The 21,976-nt window shown below is 24.6% G+C and overlaps 6 protein-coding genes across 6 annotated transcripts in view; 4 read left to right on the top strand and 2 right to left on the bottom strand.

Moving 5' to 3' along the window:
* Positions 1-506: 506 nt before the first annotated feature.
* Positions 507-7,445, top strand: PmUG01_10022700 (conserved Plasmodium protein, unknown function; the record flags this gene model as incomplete). The annotated part of the gene is made up of 6 exons (XM_029005410.1): positions 507-533; positions 875-5,479; positions 6,009-6,169; positions 6,586-6,696; positions 6,989-7,163; positions 7,419-7,445. 6 exons carry the CDS (start codon positions 507-509, stop codon positions 7,443-7,445), a joined length of 5,106 nt encoding a protein of 1,701 aa, XP_028862002.1.
* An 829-nt stretch (positions 7,446-8,274) lies between these two features.
* PmUG01_10022600 (conserved Plasmodium protein, unknown function) lies at positions 8,275-9,383 on the top strand (the record flags this gene model as incomplete). The annotated part of the gene is made up of 4 exons (XM_029005409.1): positions 8,275-8,358; positions 8,609-8,671; positions 8,888-9,001; positions 9,324-9,383. 4 exons carry the CDS (start codon positions 8,275-8,277, stop codon positions 9,381-9,383), a joined length of 321 nt encoding a protein of 106 aa, XP_028862001.1.
* A 738-nt stretch (positions 9,384-10,121) lies between these two features.
* PmUG01_10022500 (conserved Plasmodium protein, unknown function) lies at positions 10,122-12,230 on the bottom strand (the record flags this gene model as incomplete). Its single annotated transcript, XM_029005408.1, has 1 exon — positions 10,122-12,230. One exon carries the CDS (start codon positions 12,228-12,230, stop codon positions 10,122-10,124), a length of 2,109 nt encoding a protein of 702 aa, XP_028862000.1.
* A 1,726-nt stretch (positions 12,231-13,956) lies between these two features.
* On the top strand, positions 13,957-14,848 carry PmUG01_10022400 (transcription initiation factor TFIID subunit 10, putative; the record flags this gene model as incomplete). Its single annotated transcript, XM_029005407.1, has 4 exons — positions 13,957-14,025; positions 14,244-14,351; positions 14,476-14,553; positions 14,747-14,848. 4 exons carry the CDS (start codon positions 13,957-13,959, stop codon positions 14,846-14,848), a joined length of 357 nt encoding a protein of 118 aa, XP_028861999.1.
* Positions 14,849-15,257: 409 nt separating this feature from the next.
* PmUG01_10022300 (S-adenosylmethionine-dependent methyltransferase, putative) lies at positions 15,258-17,795 on the bottom strand (the record flags this gene model as incomplete). The annotated part of the gene is made up of 10 exons (XM_029005406.1): positions 15,258-15,317; positions 15,555-15,633; positions 15,819-15,917; positions 16,152-16,270; positions 16,519-16,633; positions 16,809-16,848; positions 17,115-17,177; positions 17,298-17,406; positions 17,513-17,617; positions 17,760-17,795. 10 exons carry the CDS (start codon positions 17,793-17,795, stop codon positions 15,258-15,260), a joined length of 825 nt encoding a protein of 274 aa, XP_028861998.1.
* Positions 17,796-20,819: 3,024 nt separating this feature from the next.
* The window catches only part of PmUG01_10022200 (conserved Plasmodium protein, unknown function), a gene marked incomplete at both ends in the record, with an annotated part of 28,425 nt that continues 27,268 nt past the window's right edge, over positions 20,820-21,976 (top strand). The window contains 2 exons of the mRNA XM_029005405.1: positions 20,820-20,927; positions 21,168-21,834. Of these exons, the coding sequence (XP_028861997.1) occupies positions 20,820-20,927; positions 21,168-21,834 (775 nt within the window). The remainder of the gene's footprint in view (positions 20,928-21,167; positions 21,835-21,976) is intronic.

Here is a 21,976-nt window from a genome sequence, read left to right as displayed (position 1 = left end):
TAAAAAAAGAAGAAACATTTTCATAACACAATTTGAAGAGGAATTTTTTTCCTTTTTATTTAATAGAGTACTACATTCAGTCTTTATGTAATCCTGTTACGCATATTTTGTTTTTAAATGGAGCTAAAAAGGTTTTTGCCTTTTATATCTTTTGTATTTACATTTTATTTTCTTTTATATTTGAATTTCAGTTTCCCTCCTTTTTTTAAAAATATTTTACCTGTATGCACATGTGTATTTTTGTGTTAACCATTTTTTATATGAGTTCATAATTGAAAAAACATAAGAAATTCAACGTATGAAAATTTTAATGAATAATAACAAACCCTTTTAATGCTATGGCCTCGCTTCTAGTAGCTTGTACATACATGTAAAAATTGTACAGTTCTGTAAAAGCGAAATAACAGTATTATAGGGGTATAATACTTAATTAAATTTATTATTTCTTTGAAATCTTTTTCTTTTATGTGAACGTTTTACATGTTAATGGGGCATAACTACACACAATGAAAAAACTCTTAGAAAAGACAAAAGTAAGATATATACTAATTATGCATATGGCAAAAAAAATATAAATACATTGGGAATATGCATATATAATACCCCGTATGGTGTACATATAACGTATGTAAATATTAATGATATATTATGATATCCGCAAAAATTAAAATTGTGGAAGTAGTGTGAATAGGTATATGTCTTCTACCCTCTTTTGGCACGCAATTTAACATAAAATGGCTCTATTACAGTAATAGAGATATCATTAATATCTATTATAATTTTTGTACTAACGGAAAGTTGCATTATCTGTTACAAATGAACAATTATTTTATTTCATTATTTCTTTTTTTTTTATTTCTGCTTATCCACGCAGCAGAGGAAGTATATAAAGGAGAACTCAAAAATATATGATAAAAAGGATAACAGTAAAGGGAGAAATAAGTCAAACATAACAGCAAATAAAGAATTACATTATGTCGTAAAACTACATTCAGAAGAGGAAAACAATGATAAGAGACATGCCCATAAAGAGAAAAATAAAGATCAAAAAAGAAGAAAAAATAAAAGAAGAAGTTTGTCTTTACTTACGCCTAACTATGAAAAGGACATTATAAATAACATAAAATTAGCTGACAAATTATATAAACTAACGATTGATAAGAATAGAGGAGATTCAGACAATTCGAATGATGTGGAAAAATCGGACTGTAAATATCGTAAAGGAAAGAAAAACTCACATAATGAGAAAAAAATATATTGCAAAAATAGAAGAAGCCTTAGTTGCAATAATTATGATACAGACACTAGTAACAGTGCCAAGAAAAATAAGAAATTTGATATAAATATAAATGAAATACAAACGAATTATAAAAATAAAAACATTAAAATTATTTATGATGATGGGTATTCCAAAAAAATTATTCTTAGGAAAAAGAAAAAGAAGGGGGAGAAGAATGTAGGGGAGAAGGAGGGTAGCGAAAAGTACAAGTACGAATTGAGGCATAGTGATGAGAAAGAAGAGGATCTGACGGACGAAAATGAAGAGGTGGAAGAGGATGATAACGAGGAAGAAGAAGAAGATTATGACGATGAGGAAGAAGAAGATTATGATGATGAGGAAGAAGAAGATTATGACGATGAGGAAGAAGAAGAATATGACGATGAGGAAGAAGATGAGTATGATGATGGGGAAGAAGAAATGCATGATGACAAAGAAGTGTATGATAATGGTAACGCAGATGAAGGCATACGAAAGATAAAGAAAAAAAATTATATCTCTAGTCCTAAACGTGAAGGCAAAAAAAAAAACCAACAAAGAGAAGGGAAAAAAAAGATCATAAGAAATAATTCTGTAGCATTAAGTGATAGTTACTTCATCGAAAAGAGGAAGAAAAATATTAGAAAAAAAAAAGGAGCAATTTCCACAAATAAATCTATAGGAGGTAAAAAAAAGAAAAAAAGAAAAGAAAGAAGTGAATCAATAGACAGAACAAAAAAAGAAAATAATAATTATGGAAGAAAAGTAAAAAATGAAAAAAATAGTTTTAATTCAAATATTAATGAAAGAAGAAATGTTGGAAATAAAAGCAATTTTGAAGAATTGGAAATATTTAATCGTGATAATGATAATGATAAGATGAGAAGAACTTTAACTTATCAACATTTTAATACAACTAGAGAGGTTAATACAAATTTTATTCATAACATAAAAGATATAATTTCAAAGATGCACCTAAACTTGAAAAATATTAAAGAAACTATAAGAATTAAAAATGACTATATAAGATCACTGTTCGATTCGTCGTACCGCAACGTAATTGATTATGTAAAGCGAAGTGAGATAAAAAAAGATAATTTCTATAAAATAATTTTTCACGATCTCTTCAATTTATTGAATGAGTTTATTATGGTTGATGAGTACACGAAAAAATTTTTTTTTAGTATCGAAACAAACGTTAGACAAAGATGCTTAGAAAATATTAAAAATGAATTTTATAATTTTATAAATAGGTATTTACAGTCAGCTGAAGGCAAAAACATATATAATCTCAAATGCATGAACGAATTGCCATATGGTAACAAATACGCTAGCAACCATAACAACACGCTTATGCATACATCGGATAATAAAAGAACGAGTTTGTATTCTACTCTGTCATTTTACAACAGCCGCAATAGGAAGGGCAGTCATAATATTAGCGGTAGCAACAACAGAAGTAGTTACAACATCAGCAGCAACAACGGCAGTGGTAACAACATTTGTAGCAACAATACCACATATGACTCAGGTGAAGATAGAGGAAGCTGCTTTCATTTAAATAGTCTACATAATAATGAACACGTGAAAAACGAACTTTTAAAAATAGAGGGAATAGGTGATGATCTGGTACTAAAGGTCAAAAAATCAAATATATTCCAAAATTGTAGTGAACAAGAAGATACATTAGAATATTTAAAAAGTGTAATTAAAAGCGAAAAAGAGAAAAATATTAAATTAGAATTACAATATGATGAATTAAAACAAAAATATTCTTTACTAAAAAAGAAAAGAGAAGAAGACATTCTTAATGAAGTTCATTTATCACATGACAGTTTTGGAAATGAAGATAATATTTACAATAAATTTTACAGGAGCAAGTCGATTCTTAAATTAGAAGAGAAAAAGTTAGGGGACTGCTCTCAACAAATTGTTGATGAGAGTGTAAGACTTCATAAAATAAAACAAATAAACGAACAAAACAAAAAAGAATTAGAAAATGATATGAACGATATTGAAACGAAGAAAAAAGAAATAGAGCTTGAAAAAGAGTTAATAAAAATGAAAAAGAAGGACTTGGAACAGGAAAATTCGTTACTGCTAAAAAATAGGAAAGAAATAGAAGACCAAAATGATTTGATAAAAAGGAAAAATAAGGAAATTGAAGAGGAAACTAACTTATTGAATGAAAGGAGGAAAGAGATGGAAGAGGAACAGGTGCGACTGGATGAGAAGAAAAAGGAAATGGAAGATGAACGAGTTCAGATGGATGAAAAGAGAAGGGAAGCGGAAGATGAACGGGTTCAGCTGGATGAAAAGAGGAAGAATGTGGAAGATGAACGGGTGCAACTAGATCAGAAGAAAAAGGAAATGGAGAATGAAAACATTTTCCTGGAAGAAAAAAAGAAGGAAGTAGAAAATGAAATCATTTTCCTGGAAGAAAAAAAGAAGGAAGTAGAAAATGAAAATATTTTACTGAATGAAAAAAAGAAGGAAGTAGAAAATGAAAATATTTTACTGAATGAAAAAAAAAATATGATACAGAAGAGATGCACTTTAATTGAAGAAGAGCTAATCCAAATGCTTGATGAAAAGAATTGTTTAGAGGAAAGAATTGACCTAATGAAAAGTGAAGAACATGCCATGAAAAAAAAAAATAGAGAAAATGAAAAAGAGGTGGAAGAGGGAGATGACGGAATAAGTGAACATATTGATGGTGTGGAAAATCCAGTGAATATAGGAAAGGTACCTGACTCATTTGTTTTGAATAACCAGAATTTGGAAAATTTAAAAAGTTTTAAAAATTTGCAAAGCTTAAAAAATTTAGGAAATTTACAAAGCTTAAAAAATTTAGGAAATTTACAAAGCTTAAAAAATTTAGAAAATTCGGAAAGTTTAAAAAATAATAATATAACAAAGAAAAGAAATGAAAATGACCTACACTTAACTTTAGATAGAATCTCAACAGAACATATGGAAAATGCAAGTATTAATAACATGAATAATTTATCATCAAAAGAAAGAAGACACAGCATTTTATCTCGTCTAGGTAGTAAGAAATATTCTGTAAAAGATGGCATAAATAATAAAAACAGTATCGACATGCAAAGAAGACATACGCAGCAAAATTACGGAAATGAGTTCACTAACGAAGTAGCATCGAATAATGAAGAAGATAATATTAACACTAAGAATAGCGTAATGATAATGCTAAAAAAGGAATTAGTAGAAAGAGAGGAATTACTATTAGATAGAGAAGAAAAAATGAATGATGAAAAAGCTAAATTTCAAAATGAATTAAATGAATTAAATATATTAAAGGAAGATATTTCGAGAAAAATAGAAATTATAGAGCTTAAGGAAGAACAGCTTAATAAAAGAGAGGAAGAATTAAAAGTAAAAGAAATGATTATACTAAGCAAGGAAAAAGAAATAGAAGAGTATTCCCTAAAAGATATAGAACATAATAATAAACATTCCGCAAAAAAAAACAGTATGTATAATTCAGAAATGGCAAATATTCTAGGCACAAATTCATTAAAACATTTTGAAAGAATGAATGATGATACTGATCTTTATGAATTGGCAAAAAGTAACAATATATGCAAAGCAGATATGGACAATTTAGAGAATCTTAGGAACGAACTGAGTAATTCCAAAAATTGTGCCTTATTAGATTATCATATGAATGAACCGGATTACAATGAAATAGAATTAAACGATTCAACTAAAAATATTTGTGCCTTACACTTTGAAAGTAGTAATAATCATTCGCGTAACAAAAATATGAAGGACAATTCAACTAAATTGACAGATTATTTTCCTTTATTAGATAATACTCTTCAGAATAGCTCAGTTAAAAGTAATGTAGACTCGATTAAGGAATATTTAAATAAGAAATTAATAGAAATAGAAAAGTACAAAAAACTATTAAAAAGTAGAGATTTAGAAATTAGTTCATTAAAAACTGAGGTAGAAAAACTACAAAAGGAAAAAAAATGGACAGGAGATGGTATATATGAATTTAACAATTCTATGACTAACTCAAAAAAAGATAATTCCCCTTTTAATAAGGATAATACAGAAGATTCGCTGATGAAGGAATGTAATTATGCAGCGTCACTGCAAGACTCAGGAAACAATGATATAGACTTTTCATCAGAAAAAGGAAGTGTTAAACCGAACACTAATTTTTTAGACCACTTGTGTGAAATGGATAAGGTATTCAATATAGGCAAGAAAAAAAAAAAAAATAAAATTTGTATATTATAAATTATAAGTAACATCAATAATAATAAATAAAATAATTAAAATATGTACATGTGCATGTGCAAGATGTGTATATCATGTATATAACATATATAACACATATAACGCGTGTGCACATAGAAAAATATGTATGTTATAAAAAAAAAAGACACAAATTGATGACCAAAAAAAGGGGTTTAAATAAATGAGCTACCATATATATAACAAATCAAGAGATTTCCATTAGGCATATTCAAAAAAGAAAAAAATGAGAACAAGCTAGAACACCAGTCATGTTGTGCATTTGAAATTAGAAATGCGAAATATATTAATACAGCTACAAATAAAGCCGTATAAAATCATACATATACATATGTTTATATATACATCTGTATATATATATATATGCGTGTATATATATAGGCACATATTGAACTGTTAACACATTTCTGATCTTAAACTTTTATACATATATTTGCGGTTTTCGTTTTGTCCTTTTCAGCAAAGCTTAAATATAACACAATTGAATACCCAGGAGAAGATTAAAAATATGATAAGTAATGAGCTAATAACTGTATATAAAGAAATAAGCAACATTAAGGAAGAATATAATACGAATGTCCTTAAAAAGAACGAATTTATCGGAGCCTTGTTACTTAAATTGTAAAAAGAAAAAAAAAAGAAAATACAGCATGCGTATATATATATATATATTACGTAATACAAATTATATTACTTACAGTTGACGGTAGAAAACCTTTTAATACGAGCAAATGAATTTACGTATGTTTGATGGTGTATGCAAATATATTGTACCTAGAAAATGCTGAGTCAATTTCACACATAGGCACGTACAAACATACTTATATGTTTACATATATATAGATAGATGTGTATATGGCTTTATAAGCATATCAATGTTTGACAATAATTCCATACACACACATAAAGAATGGGAATATTTACATGTTTCCGATGTAATTTTTTAAATAGACATATGTGATTGGACACATTATATACAGTAATATATCTATAATTAAACATATTAAATGAAAAACGTCCTTAATATTTTCTGATAGCTTCAACGATTTAAGAAATAATTGCAAATTGAAAGAAAATTACTATCAAAAAGAATCGAAAAAAAGTCATGCACTTATTAGCGGAAAGGAATGCTACATTAAAGAACTTAAGTAGAAAATTTTTTATTATTTTTTTTCTTTTTTCTTTTTTTCTCCACCCCCTGTTTACCGTTTGCTTCGTAATTAACATTTATATATTATACTTAATTGGTTAATTGTATAAGGTGTTAAGTTAGTATTTACGTAGTTCACTTGTTCACTATTTGGTTATTCACTGCTATATATTTACTATTATTCTTTTTCTTTGTTCATATTTTTTTTTAAAAAGACGAATGTTCAATTACACCTGTAAAATTATGCGTATGTTTTTAAATTTTTTTTTTATTATTTTTTTTTTTTAAAGGAGCGCACTACAAGAAAAAAAGATAAAAGAAGTATCTTATAAAAAGATGTTATTAAAAATGAATCAAATAAATGATTCTTATAAATTAAAAAATAAAAGAAGTTTATCAACGGTCGAAATGCTAAAACAAGATATAAGGCTTTTGAGCCAAGATGTTTTAAAAAAAAAGGAAATGGTAAAATTTGTCTAAAAGGCGTATCCATAAGATGATATATATACGTAATATTGTGAAATAACCATATTTTTATACATATGATACTTTGTATTTACAAACATACAAAAATTATTGTTTCTTTCAAAAAGATTACATTTGATGTATAAATATGTACATATATATATATATATTGTCAAGTAAGCATATTTAAAATCTTTCTTATGATACACAGTCTACTACATAAGCATATATATATGTATTTTTAATTTTTTTAAGATAAAAAAATTTGAAGTATCTCAGTGAGAAATTGGTTAAATGAATTTCTGGGATTTGAAAAACATGCAGGGAATCAAAATTGAAAGCAGTGTTGAAAAAAATTTAGAGCCCAAAAAAAATAAATAAAAATAAAAATAAAAAAAAATAAAAAAAAAATAAAACAAAATAAAACAAAATAAAATAAAATAAAAATAAAACAAAAATAAAACAAAATAAATCAAAATAAATCAAAATAAAACAAAATAAATCAAAATAAAACAAAATAAAACAAAATAAACCAAAATAAAACAAAATAAAACAAACACAATAAAACAAAATAAACAGAATAAAAAGGAATTACTGAAAATTTAAATTTAGATTTAAATAGTGAAGAAAAGTAAATGAGAAATTTTAAACTTTTATTCATTTTATGTAGAATTATATATATGTATTTTTTTTTTGAGAATTATCGAATGTTCAATAACAATTTTTTTTTTTTTCCCCATATATTATTATCTACATTATAATGTTTATATTTCTTTTTTGAAAATGTAATAATATTAACTGTGTTTTTTATTTTTACTTTTATTTTTATAAATGAAAAAAAATAATGTTTGCTTTAAAAAAGAAAAGTATTACTATTTATATATGGTGTATTTTATTTTATATACCATTTACATATGTATATGTATATATATACATACATCATACTATTTTGTAAGTAAATATATATACAAGGAATTATTTATTGCTAATAAAATAAACTTTTCATTTATAAGAAAATAAAAGACTTTTTTTTTTAGAAAAAGTAAAAGTTAAAATTGAAATAGAAAAAAAAAGAAAAAAAAGAAAAAGCTGTATTTTGTAATTTAACCAAATGGGTAAAAACAGTAACACAAATAAAAGGAATGTTCAACATAATGTTGCAAATACACAATTAAAAAATAAACCGTCTTTAAAAGTACACTTAAAGAAGAAAAATTTTAAGGAAAACTAACACACCGCTGCTTTTTAATATAGAACGCAAATATCTATTATAATTTTTATTTGCTGTTATTTTAAAATTTACTTATATATATTTTTTTTTTAATTAAAATTCATTTTCCCCCTAAACGAATTTCCTTTTTGTCACTTAAATACAAATACAGTATAACAGTATAATACTAGATTCCATTTTAATACTAATATATATATTTTTTTTAATTTATTAGTGGCGTTTAATTAATAAAGAAGCGAACTTCTTTGATAAAGCGTTTGAAGAAAACCTAATAAATGTATACTTTAGTACACATTCATTTATATCTATATATATATTATTTTATATTTTTATATCTTAATGTATATAGTTATATATCTATATATATATATATATATGCATATGCATATTCTTTTCAAACATGGCCTATTTTATATATATAAGGCTTATATTTAAGCCAATAGATATTTTACAGTTAAATGCATATTTACTTCTGTTTTCCTTTTTTAAATAGTTTCAAAAAATGTCTTTAAAAGAAGATGAATATTCATTACAAAAAGAAGGTTCAATAGAAGAAAAAATTATACGAACGCGTAAAAAGTTAAAAAGAAAAAAAAAAAAAAAAAAGGTAAAACACTGGAACAGCAAAAATATTATGAATAGTCCAAAAGTAGCTAATTTTTATTTTTTTTTTTTTTTGTATCTACATAATATAACATTTGCTAAAATTGAAGAAAATGCTTTTTTTATAAATTTATCCATGAAATTTTGTATTTTTATTATTAACATTACATGTGTGAACCAACAAATGTATAAGAAGTAATGTAATTATTATATTTAATGAATATGTAAAATATAAATTTTAATAAACCTATGTGCAGACAGTTTCGTTTAATTTTGTTTTTGAATGAAATGTAAATATATGCGAAATATATTGTATATATGTACAGTATAAAGTAATTTTATTTTATGGTATGTCACATTATGTTCTTTCCATTTTTTTTCAATAGAAAATTGACGACACCATACTTCTGTATATGCAATTCTGTGCATCTGTTACAGTGTCTCCTTCTATATATATATATATATATAAAAGCAAGCACAAGCATTTGAATATATGCACTTACATATAGATACATATATACACATGCAGACATATGCATACATATATATACAGGAAGACGCACATATGTAAATTTGTACAATTTAATGCACTGTAAACGAAAACCCCCTTTTACCATTTTTCAGATAAAAAGTAGGACAAGAAGGGACTTTCAAAAACATAAAAGAAGAAAATTTAGAAGAAGATGACTTGTCTTTAACGTGCTGCAGTTATTTTTTTTTATTTTTTTTTTTTTAGTGTACACGTTCATATTCCTTTTTTATTCTGTTTAAATGTATTCATGATGTATGTATGATGTATATATGTATGTATATATATAGATATACATTATTTATTTATTTTTATTTTTCCATTATTGTTCACTTGGATATGTTTTAATTAAATTACCTTATCATTATATTACGTATAAAAAAAAAGAAAAAAGAAGAATTAACTTCAAGTTCAACATTAACTTTAAATGAATTTTTTATTTAGTGAATTTTCATAAAAGGAAGAAGAAAAAAAAAATATATATATATCCTTATGTGGATATTTCCTGAACAATTATTAAATATATATGCAGGAAAAAGGTATTTCGGAAATGTGAAATGATAAATGAGAGTATTATATCTACACACACGCATGGTCACATAACTTGAGCTTTTATATCTAGCTGAGATAACAAACTTAATAATAAATTTAGGGTTTCTTTCCCATTAGCATGCCTTATTACTAATTTGGCGTTACTCTTTCTCTTGTTGGAAAATAGATCATATTCAGGTTCATACGTAACTATGTATGCACCGCTTTTTTTTATGACTTGCTTTATTTCGTCATCACTTAAGGATTCTTTAATATTTTGTAAGGATAAATAAGTTGCTTCAACATTATTATAATATTCGAGATTATAAGTTTTATCATCCTGTAAATTGGATTGTAGATGTACTTGTAATGAAGCCCTTGTTCCTTTTTGCATTGCTTCGAGAAGACGTTGTTTTTTGTCATAACCATCTTTATCAAAATAGGATTTTCTATGGAAATTTTCTTTTCTGTTGTATTCCAAATATTCAGCTGATTTGTACATTTGTGCTGTGTACTTTTTACCATCAACAGGACAATACATCCAATTACAGTTCATAGTAGTTGGCATAATTTTTTCACATTGTACATTCTGATTTATATCTGGAGTTTTTCTACCAAATAAATCAGTATAGAATGGGTTTAGCTTTCTTTTTTCTTCTTTTTCTGTGTCTATATTTTGTTTATCCATATATGATTCTATATTTATAGGATTATTTTTTTCATTATTTTCTTCTTTCTTTTCATATTCATCATAGTCAAATATATGACTTGAGTTCATGTTGTATCTTCTCTGCTGTATTGTTATATCACAATTATTTTTACTATAATTATTTATATAATTATAGTTAGTTGGATATAATTTTTCTAAATGTACTAGCTTATCTTCATTCTTTTCACTTTTTAAATCTTTAGACAAATGAAAAGGATAAACATCTGGTAGAGCATCTTGATTCGATTCCGATAATTTATTAAGATCTAATTTTATTTTATTAGCAGCTAAAATAGTTATGTTGTCATTTCCTGACAAACTGTTATAATGAATTTCCTTAGCTGATAAATTTTTATATTTGGGAATAAAAGTATTTTTTCTTTTATCTTTTTGTCTACATATTATATTATCTGGACCATTATTATATTCTACATAATCAAATATTTTCGCGTGACTCATAGCTCTCTCTCGATTAACATGAAAATCCTGATGTATATCTTGTGTAATGTAATTATATCTGTGTGTATCATTTCTTCCATTGTTACATAAATGCGTATTGTAAGTTTCAATATCTTCACTTAATCTTTTTTCACCTGATCTATCCATTTGTTCTGTTTTTTTTTGGTTTTTGTCTAACGGGCTATTTTCACAATTTTGACTAAGTTTACATGACTTTATTTCGTTTTCCATTTGTAGATCTTTATTAGGTTGCCCCGAGTTATCCACACGTTGGGAAGAATAATCATCACTTCCACAGTTACTTATGTTTCTTTTATCATCATTATGTTCATTAGAAGATATATCACAGTTAGCAGAATTTATTTCGTTTACGCGATTAGCACCATCTAATTTATCCATATTATGTAAATGAACATCACTATCAAATTTATTTTTCCGAGGGACTGTCATATAATTCCGATTGGGATTATTAACTGTATTATCATTCAAGGTGTTAAAGTAAGAAGGGTAATTATTATTAAATTCTGGAGATTTTTCATGAAAAAAACTACTTTTTTTTTTATTGTATTTTGTTCTTTCTTTATATGTTTCTTCATTTTCTTGAGCATGTATAGATACGCTATGATCAGATTTATGCGATAAAAAATTATCGCTACTACTTTTTTTATTTAAGTTATACTTTTCATATTCAACATAATTGTCATCATCATTGCTATTATTTTTTGAAAGAGAAACATTCGTCGAGTTATCTGAAACTGTAATGTGAAGAGTAGATATATCGTTGTTATCCCCACTACTACTAATACTATTATCTTTAATCTCAATTGCAGAATTTACATTATTTTTATGGATATTATAATTGTTATTATTAGCAGATAGAATATTATCATCTGGTATATCATTATTATGTGTGTTTTCCACAACGTCGTGGTTATTGTCACTGGAATAGTCGCCTGACTTTCCAGGTGAAACAGTAGATTTATTATTCACGTTCACCCTTAACATGTTTAAAGATTTGTTAATTTTTTTTTTTTATCACTTTGTGTACCTAAATATTACTTTTTTATTTGAAGATAAACGCAAAAATTGGGAAAAATATTGTTTATCTTTTTTTGTTATATATATATATTTTTTTCTCTATTTCATAACAAGACAAGAGTGTTACATAAATTAATTCATTTTATTTTGCTTTATTTTGCGCTATTTTACTTTATTTTATGTAATTTTATTTTACTTTTTTTTTTTTTTTGTTCTATCTTGTTCCCTTTCCGTCTTATTTGAAACACAGTTCACTTATGATGTTATTTAGTGGAAAACATAAAAATGATTAATTTTTTTTTTTATTTTTCATTTATAACGACAAATTTAATTTTCCAAAAAATAAGCATAACAATGGTTATAATTAACGTCAAACGCAAAAAAAAACAAAAAATCAAAAAAAAAGAACAAAAAAGGAACAAAAAAAAACAAAAAAAAATTAGATCGAAATTTTTTTATTTTTCCTCATTTCATTAGATAATTACCGTTTTACTAGTTGAAAAAGAAGACATTTTCAAAGGATAAAAATTTGAAAAAGTAATAATCTTAAGTGTGTACACTAATATGTGTATTAATATACATACACATATATATATATATATATATTAATTTAAGGTTGGTTTTATTTTAATTTTCCATTTTAATCTGTTCATTGTCAACGGTATAATTCATTTTTAGTTTTTTTTTTTTTTTCAGTATTTGTATATACGCACTGAAAAATAAAATTATTCCTATTTTATAAAAAGGAATCTAATAATAAAAGTAAAAAAAAAAAAAAAAAACAGTTAAACTGTTTCAAGTTAACTAACAGTGAATGTACATTGTAAACTGTATTATTTTAATTTTAAAAAAAAAAAAAAATTCAGTACAATTAAGGAGCAAAATAAAAAACAAATTTATAATTTTCTATTATATATACATAAATAAAAGGATTTTACATGGACTGTTATTATCTCACAGTTTTCCTGAGAATTTAATTTGCAAATAATCTTTTTATTTAACAAAATATAAATAAAAAGGAAAAAAACATTACACAATTTCTTCTTTTATTCAGCCTAGTGTAACAATATTTTCACCAAATAAAAAGTTTTTAATAATTTTAAGTTAAGAAAGCTACTAGGGATGAAGGCAAAATATATGGAGTAAATTGATGAGCAAAATAAAATAACAAAAATATGGATACTAATGAAGTAAAAATTATATAAAAACGTATAAATGTAAATAAATTACAGAATGAAGCAACTGACCTCTAAAAAAATGAAAAAGCAAATCCGAATGTATGCAGATTATATATAATATATAGAGAATGCGCTTATTGTTAATGTTATTTAGCATGTTACGTATAATACTAAAAATAAATAATTAAAGTAGAATTAAAATAAAATTAAAAAAAAAATTTTAAAAACTGGATTTCCTTTTACCCTTTTAGCAAAATTTATCTTATACATGTAACATGTTATATATATATCTAAGTTTATATTTTTATAATCTGATTTTGTAATTTTATAATTTCTCATAAGGAAATTTTCCGCTTTATCCATCATATAATTATTCGGTAAACGTAGTTATACGAAAAAGAATTTTATAATTTTGCTCTTTTTTAAATATAAAAAAAAAAGAAAGAAAAAGAGATATATATAAACTGATATACTATATCAACAAAGGAAAAGTTTAATTATGCGAATTTTTTATAATGGATGATAATTTTGTAAATGAGGATGATGAACAATTAATAAAAACACTGCTGAAAAATAGACCTACGGTAATATACTATTCTATGAAGTAGAAAATGAACTTAAGCAAACAAAAGATAGTGTGAACATTTATAGGTTTATATATATTTATATATATAGATATAGATATAGATATGTACGTGTGTATACATGAGGGTACGTGCTTGTACATGTTTATGCGTATAATGTATTATGTATGATATTAGACCATTTGACACAATTTTCCTTGTGTTTCGGTTTATATCAGTTTAGCGAAGAATTTATTGACTATTATCTTTCTTTCAACGGATGCAAAGTTACCGAAAAGTCCTGCTTAAGATTAATATCGCTCATTTTACATATGTCCTTAGACACTGTAATAGTTTAAAAAAAAAGAAAAGACAAATGAAGACGAAAAATTGAAAGAATATTATCACGTTTATAAGTTTATTTTTTATAAACTTTATAAAAATATATTCTAATATTATTTTTCCATACAGCTAATAAACAACTCGCTAACCTTACAGCCAAATGAAAAGTTGAAGGACAATGATAAAGATTATAAGAATTCATCTAATGTACACAAACATATAAAAAAAAAAAAAAGTAGAAATATCAAAATAAATGTATATATTATTTTCAGTCATGTAATGTTACATGTAGAAGAGAAAGATTTTGTTATCATATTGTGCAGTAAAACTATGCGCATATATGTACATACATACGTACATGAGTACTTTTTTTTTTTTTTTTGCATATTTCACGTTATAGGTGGAATTGAACTATAAAGATCTAATTAAAGCGTTAAAAGAATTTGATGAAAATTATAAAAGTGAAGAAATTACAAAAAACTTAAATGTGTTTTTAGAATAGAAGGATGAGAACAAGTAAATTTCTTCTCCTCGAATATTCTGCATTTGTGTATATAGTACCATATATATGGCAATCTTTTTTTTTTTTTTCAAAAGCCATTTATGATAGGTGAAAATTTTATTTTCTGCATTATTACATGTATTATTTAGTTCATCTTTTCATCCTTTTATTTACCTTTTTTTTTTTTTTTTCTAAGTCAAACGATAACAGTAATGTTTTATTGATAAATATGTTTATTAAAAGACAGTTGCATTAAAAAAAAAAAAATAAAATAAAATTACAAATACACGAGGAACAAAAATGTAGCATAAACTAAAAATCGCTTACACTTTCGAAAAAAAATAAAAAATATTATTTTATAACAGCATATTATATACGTACATATAGGACTATAAGTTCTGTATTCTTTTTAAAATCTCCCCTTTCTTTTCCTTCCTGTGTATTTACTATCTCTTTTCACGTGCAACCCCTAAATAGACAGAAAAGAGAAAAGTGAATGTATATGAAATAATAAAATATGTACACATAAATAAAAAAGCAATTATGAACAAGCAAATAAAAGTGAAATGTAAAGAGTAATGTGTAAAGTGTTAGATTTGATGTTCCCGATGTAATGTGCAAAAGGTAGTGTAAAATGTAAAGTGTAAAATGCATAATGGTAAAATAATTCAATGAACTAATAAATAAGAAAAATATATTCACTTACTTTCATTCTTCTTTGTTCCTTTTTCTTCATAATCCACTCTTTATTTTTCTTAATTTGCTTCTTTGCTTTCTTATTATGACTACATAAAAACATACGAAAATGTTTCCAGGGTTAGATATATATATCATATGTTTCTTTAATGGATTCATTCTTTGCAAAGTGTGTAATTAAGGCTCATATACAAAAATGCATATGCACATAGACATATACATATATGCGTATGCATTATTTTTGTTTGCTTATTTGTTTATTCACGTTTTTTACCTTCTCCTTTCCAACGAAATAACTTCATCTTCCTCATATTCTATTTGATTGGGAGGATGTGAAACCATCGATGATCCTTCCCATAAACACAAGTAATATCTAAGGAATAAATTGAACATGAAATAAAAAAAATGAGAGATATTAAAACGGAATTAACCGTACGTAACTTCTGTACAAATGGAAACACAAATTAAAGGGAACGTGATAGCAAGAAAAAAATATATAATAAAAAATATAAAAAAAAAAAAAATAATAAAAAAAATATAATAAAAAATATAATGAAAAAAAAAAATAAAAAAACATTCATTATACTGTAATTTCTCAAATATTTACTTTTTGGATTTTGTCGAATTTGGATAGTCAACAACAACACCGCCTCCAAAGCCAGCCCTCATCGCAAATTTTGTGAGTGCTTCTATTTGTTCTGCTGAGTCAGGATAAAATTGAAATACCTATAAACACATATGTTAATAAAAAAAAAAAATGATATCATAATTTTAAGTCTAATTACTAATTATTTTCATTGTGTTTTTATATCGAAAAATGTATGTATAACTATCTCTATACATGGTCAATAAACAAAGCGTCAAGGAAAATTCAAATAAGTCATAATATATACATATATATATATATATATATTCATGTATTTTCATATACATATTTTTCTTTCTTTTTTTTTTTTAGGGATTTTATATTTAACAGCTCTGGCTCCTTTTTTTAGACAGACACATAACCACTTAAAAAATGTTATCATTCTGGAGATTGGTCTTTCCTCTTTTTTATCCCAGTTGCACAACCACTGTAACGCAGATATACTACAGAAAAGCATTAATACATTAGTATATAAATATTATGTATTCAAAATAATGATTACAACGTTTTATATATATGTACATACTAGTATATATATTCTGAACAACGTGAGTTACTAAATGTGTCAAAAATAAAAAAAAAAAAATAATAGAATAAATAAAATGATTATTTAACTACCTGACTACTCCATCAAAAATGTTAGATTGGAACCTCATCACTAATTCGTCACAAAAAAAAAAAAAAAGTAAAATAATAAAATAAATGCACTAAAAAAGTTAAATTAAATGCGACATCTGTTTTCATAAAATAGTCACTTCTAGAAGTACCAACTTGTTACTTCAAAGAAACTAGCACGGATAATGAGATATAATTCAAATATAAAAATATTCAGAGTCCATCATACCATATTTAAATCGTATTTTTTAGTGTATATAAATAAATAAATATATACATATATATATATAGGCATATAAAAATAATTACATTTTCCCATGTCTGCTAAAAGCATGTCTCCACCAAGGTGGGCTTCATTTTGCAAACCTGCTTCTGGAAAAGAGAAAAAGTATATTATGTAAATGTAAATGTGAATATGTACATATATAAATATTATCGCTTGTCACATTGTAATATAATTTAAAGGAACGAAGGGATAAAAGTTAAACTTACTTATCATATGAATGCTAATGTCTATTCCTATCCAAAAATGATCCGACTCATTTAGAGTTATTCCACTTAATCCTGACCCACATCCAATATCTAATAATAAACATGGGGACTTTGGAAGAAGAAAAAAAAAATAATAATAAATAAATAAATTGTCACTTTTGTCATTTTATATAATTATAATCTTTAATTACTCAAATTTAACATTTTTCACGTACATCTGGTAGTAGAAGGAGCTCCATTGCTCTCTCAGTCATTTGAGCCTGTATATTTCTAATTCTCGAATTCCTAATGTATTTTTTTGCTTCATCTTCGTTGTAAAACTGCAGAGAACGGTGTAATGTAATATGAAATAATGTTACTTCGGATATATATATATATATGTACATGTATGTATATATGCACAGGTATGCACGTTATGAACATGCTAAATGTATAATATTTTGTTCTTTAATTCAAATTTACAATATCGGGGGGTGAAGCATACTCAGGCCTAACCATTTCCTCTGTTACATTAATAGTGTATTATATATATTCATTAATTATATATGCGTTTATGTTTAATTCTATATTAATTTTTAAGAACATCCCATACAGCGACAAAAAAAAAAAAAAAGGATAGGATGCAATGTAAATATATACTTATATCATGAGCAGCAATTACGTATTATTATAGTATGAATATATATTATACATGTAATTCATAGGTTCATATATAATATATTATATACGTATTTTCAAGTATTGTATTTTAAATATTTTATATTTCATCGTTAAAATGTTTACAACAGTAGTTCTATTTATCTGTACTACAAAATAAGAGGGATTTATATTGTTTTTTTTTTTTTTTGTTGACTTTAATCCATACTTCGTATGAATTTTATATTGCATATGAGACTGCGCGTTTAATTTTCTTTATTAAATTGCTTAATTCAAGCTAGTAGTATACATTTTTTGGGGATTAAATGCAGTGAAAATTACAAAAAATAAAAAAATAAAAAAAAAGAAAAAAGAAAAACGATTAAGTAGCAAAATAAAATTTTGTTCTTATATATATGTTATTCTTTTATGTTGTGTATGCATTTTGCGATGAAATAGAAATTTAAAAAGTTGCAAGTGTAACTATATTTTTCTTCCTAAATTATATATATATAATATATACATATATATATATATATTTATTTATTATAACTTATTCACCTTTTTTATATAAGACTTTTTTTTTTTATTCTTGGAAAATTTAATTTTTATTACGAGTGTTAGAAAAAGTTAGCAACTCTGTTTTTTCAATCCTGCAGATTTTTTTTTTTATTTTCATTTATTGGTTTTATAAAAATTTTCACAGCTAACGTTGAAGACCATTATGCAATATATTTTGTTAAATACATGTTTGATTTCTCTTAAAAGTTGTACTTTTTTCATTTCAAAAATGGATAACACATTTAGTGAATTCTGTACAAATTATATAAATTTATTTTATTTTATTTCATTTCATTCATTTCAATTTTTTTTTTTTTTTATTTTAAATCTATCATTCGCATTTTTAGTTTAAATATAAATGAATACTTTTTTAAGAAGAAAAAAAGAAATACTACAGTTTTACTGCATATAAACCGTTTACACTATACGGTAATTCTCCTTTTGGAATAGAGCCTTTTATAAAAAAAGGCATAAAAACGATTAGTAAGTTTGAACGAATTTAAATGCGCATTAGGTAAATTCATTGTGTTTTGCTGTCGATTTTTGAATTTATTAACAGCATTTTGCTTTTTTCATACATGCGCGAGTATGTATGTATTTATGTATGTATGTATGTATGTATGTATGTTTGCATATATATACACGTAATATATGTATGCTTTTCCGAAGGTAAAATCGCTTTATCTGCAATTTTATTTTTTCCTAAAAAATATAAAAAACGTATTTTAAAATGATTATGCGGAATTATGTTTTATTCCTTTATGATTAAAATTATTTTTAACAATTCCTGGGTAATTTAAAATATTGTAAAATAACACATTAAAATATTAGTTCGTGCATGTAAAAAGTGGAAATTAATAGCATTAATGGAAATAAAAAAAATTAGTTCTTTTGTTCGTGGATTTTTAGTTATAAAAATATAATTAAGAAAATATATTTATACATGGTACTACAATAAGAAAAAACAAATTTTTTTTTTCTGCCTTTATTGTCCATTGTAATATTTCCTTTTATTTAATTTACATTTTTCTTTTTTGTGTTATTTGTTAAGTATATCACATTTAATTTCACTTAGTATACAATTTTAATTAACGTACTATAATTTTTTTTTTTTATTTACTTTATAATATTTATGTAATTTGTTTTTATAACTTTACAGCTTCTTACATAACTTTGCATTTATCCTTTTATCATTGTGTATATAATTTAATTTTTTTTCATTTTTATGTAATTTGTTTTTTAAAAAAGTATGCTCTTTGGTGTTATACGCATTCAAGTATATACGAACATGCATACATGCGTTTACTAGTTTGGTTTAGTAATTTTCCCCATTATATTATTATAAGATCGCATGTTCATACATATATATATATATATATATATTGTGAAATATATTTTTTTATGTTGTATTTTTTTTTTTTGTTGTATAATTTTGGGGTATTTAAAGATTAATTAGACTGCTTCATTACATGTCTTAAATTATATTTTATAGATAAAAAAAAAATAATAAAACATTTTACTTATATATTTTGTCATCCTACATTATCTGACATTTCTTAAAATCATTTTAATTAACATTCTAAAATATGAATATTCAGAAAAAAATAAAAAAATTAAAAGTTCAAAATAAAAGAAAAAATAACAATGTTTAACCATATCCCTGATAATTTTTATAATGTATTTTAAATATTGATGTATTAAAACGACTATATGTTGAAGTTTTTTATTTGGGTATGAAATTCTAATATAATATATTTTAGTTTTAATAAAATAAAATAAAAAATATATAATGGCTAAAATTGAGGCCACCCCAATTGTGCACTTAATTTGCCGTATATGGTTCTTTCTACGTGTGTAACGTTTTTCTTAGACCAGCAATTCTGGTTAAGCATATTTTGTTTCACAACATCTGACCAATAAGCATATATATATGTACGTTTACGTGTATTTGTGCAGGTATAAGAGTATGGATAAAAATATAAATATGCCCATATATAAAAATATAAATATGCCCATATATATAAATATACATATGCCCATATATATAAATATGAATTTTCCAATATATATAAATATTAATATATATATTAGTATACATAGGTACATGTACATATATAATTATGCGTACACTAGACAGTGGATGTGAAATTTCTCCAGGCATTTCTTCTATTTAAGCAGCAGTTTTTTTTTAGTTTTCTCTTTGCTTTAGCATATTTAATGTTTGTGTGCATGTATGTTACGAGTCTTAGAAAACGTATGTACAGCGATGTCCTATTTCTTGTAGGGGTGCTTACATTATATTACTAGGATTGAAAAAAAGTAAAAATGTTTAAAAACATTATAAATCAATTTATTAAGTTATTTGGACAAGAGTATTTGGGGGAATGGGACGCGATGCAGAATTTAACGATTAACTCTGTTACATCGCCAGAGGTATGCATTCTTTCGAATAACTGCTTAACACATTACAACAAAGTGCATAGTGTGCACATGAGTACATGAACATATACATACATATATGTATATATATATGTCCTCACCCATATAATGCATAAACACACATGTAGTAAAACACAAATATCCGTTGATATAGAGAGAACAAACCTTAACACTTCCTAACCCCCCCTCTATACCCACTTCATATATATTCAATTTTAATTTTTCTCCGCGCAGATACTATTGAAAAATGTACCCTTTCCAGAAAAGTTATTCGAATTAGCTGAGTTACCCTTTGAAATAGTTTACTCAAACATAAAAAATTTACGCATAAAATTTTTATGGTCATCTATTTTTTCAAACAACATTAGTCCTATAAATATTTATGCAAATGATATATATCTTGTCATAAAATTTTTGTATCCAAGTTCGTGGGATACCAACAAAATTATGAATTATCAATATAAAACGAAAAAAAATAAACTAAACAAATGGGATAGAATTAATGTATCAAAAGAAAAGAAAGAGGACAATTTTTTAAAAGCTCTCCCTGTGAAATTAGTTAATTCGTTAAGAATATTAGTAGAAAATATTAAGATAACATTTTTTGATAATTATATTTATAAAAATCCTTTTACTTTTGAATTTTTTATTAAGAATTTTAAAATTGATGAATTAAATAAATACAAAGTGAAACTAACCGAAGAAGAAAAAAAAAATATTAAAAAAAATCTCCTAATTAATATATGGATAAGATTTATAGGACTACATATTATTTTTAAAGAATATACCAAGAAAATTAAATATAAGAAGAAAATTAAAAGGAAGGAAGATATAATACATACTAATCACAAAATAGGTAACAGTGCCATCAAGTTGAAAGATAACAAGGATCAAATTGAAGGTATGGAAAAAAGTTTTTCTGTGAAACAAATTTGTGTGCATGTCTTCTTCGTAATTTTGACCTCAATGGTATGCTTTGCAAATTGTATTTTTATTTTTGTTTATATGTGCATATATATTTGTATATGTGCTCATGAACATGA

This window comes from Plasmodium malariae (assembly GCF_900090045.1).
Source record: "Plasmodium malariae genome assembly, chromosome: 10".
Lineage (NCBI taxonomy): Eukaryota > Apicomplexa > Aconoidasida > Haemosporida > Plasmodiidae > Plasmodium > Plasmodium malariae.
The sequence above is the reverse complement of the archived record's forward strand: the minus strand, read 5'-3'. Positions and strand labels throughout refer to the sequence as shown.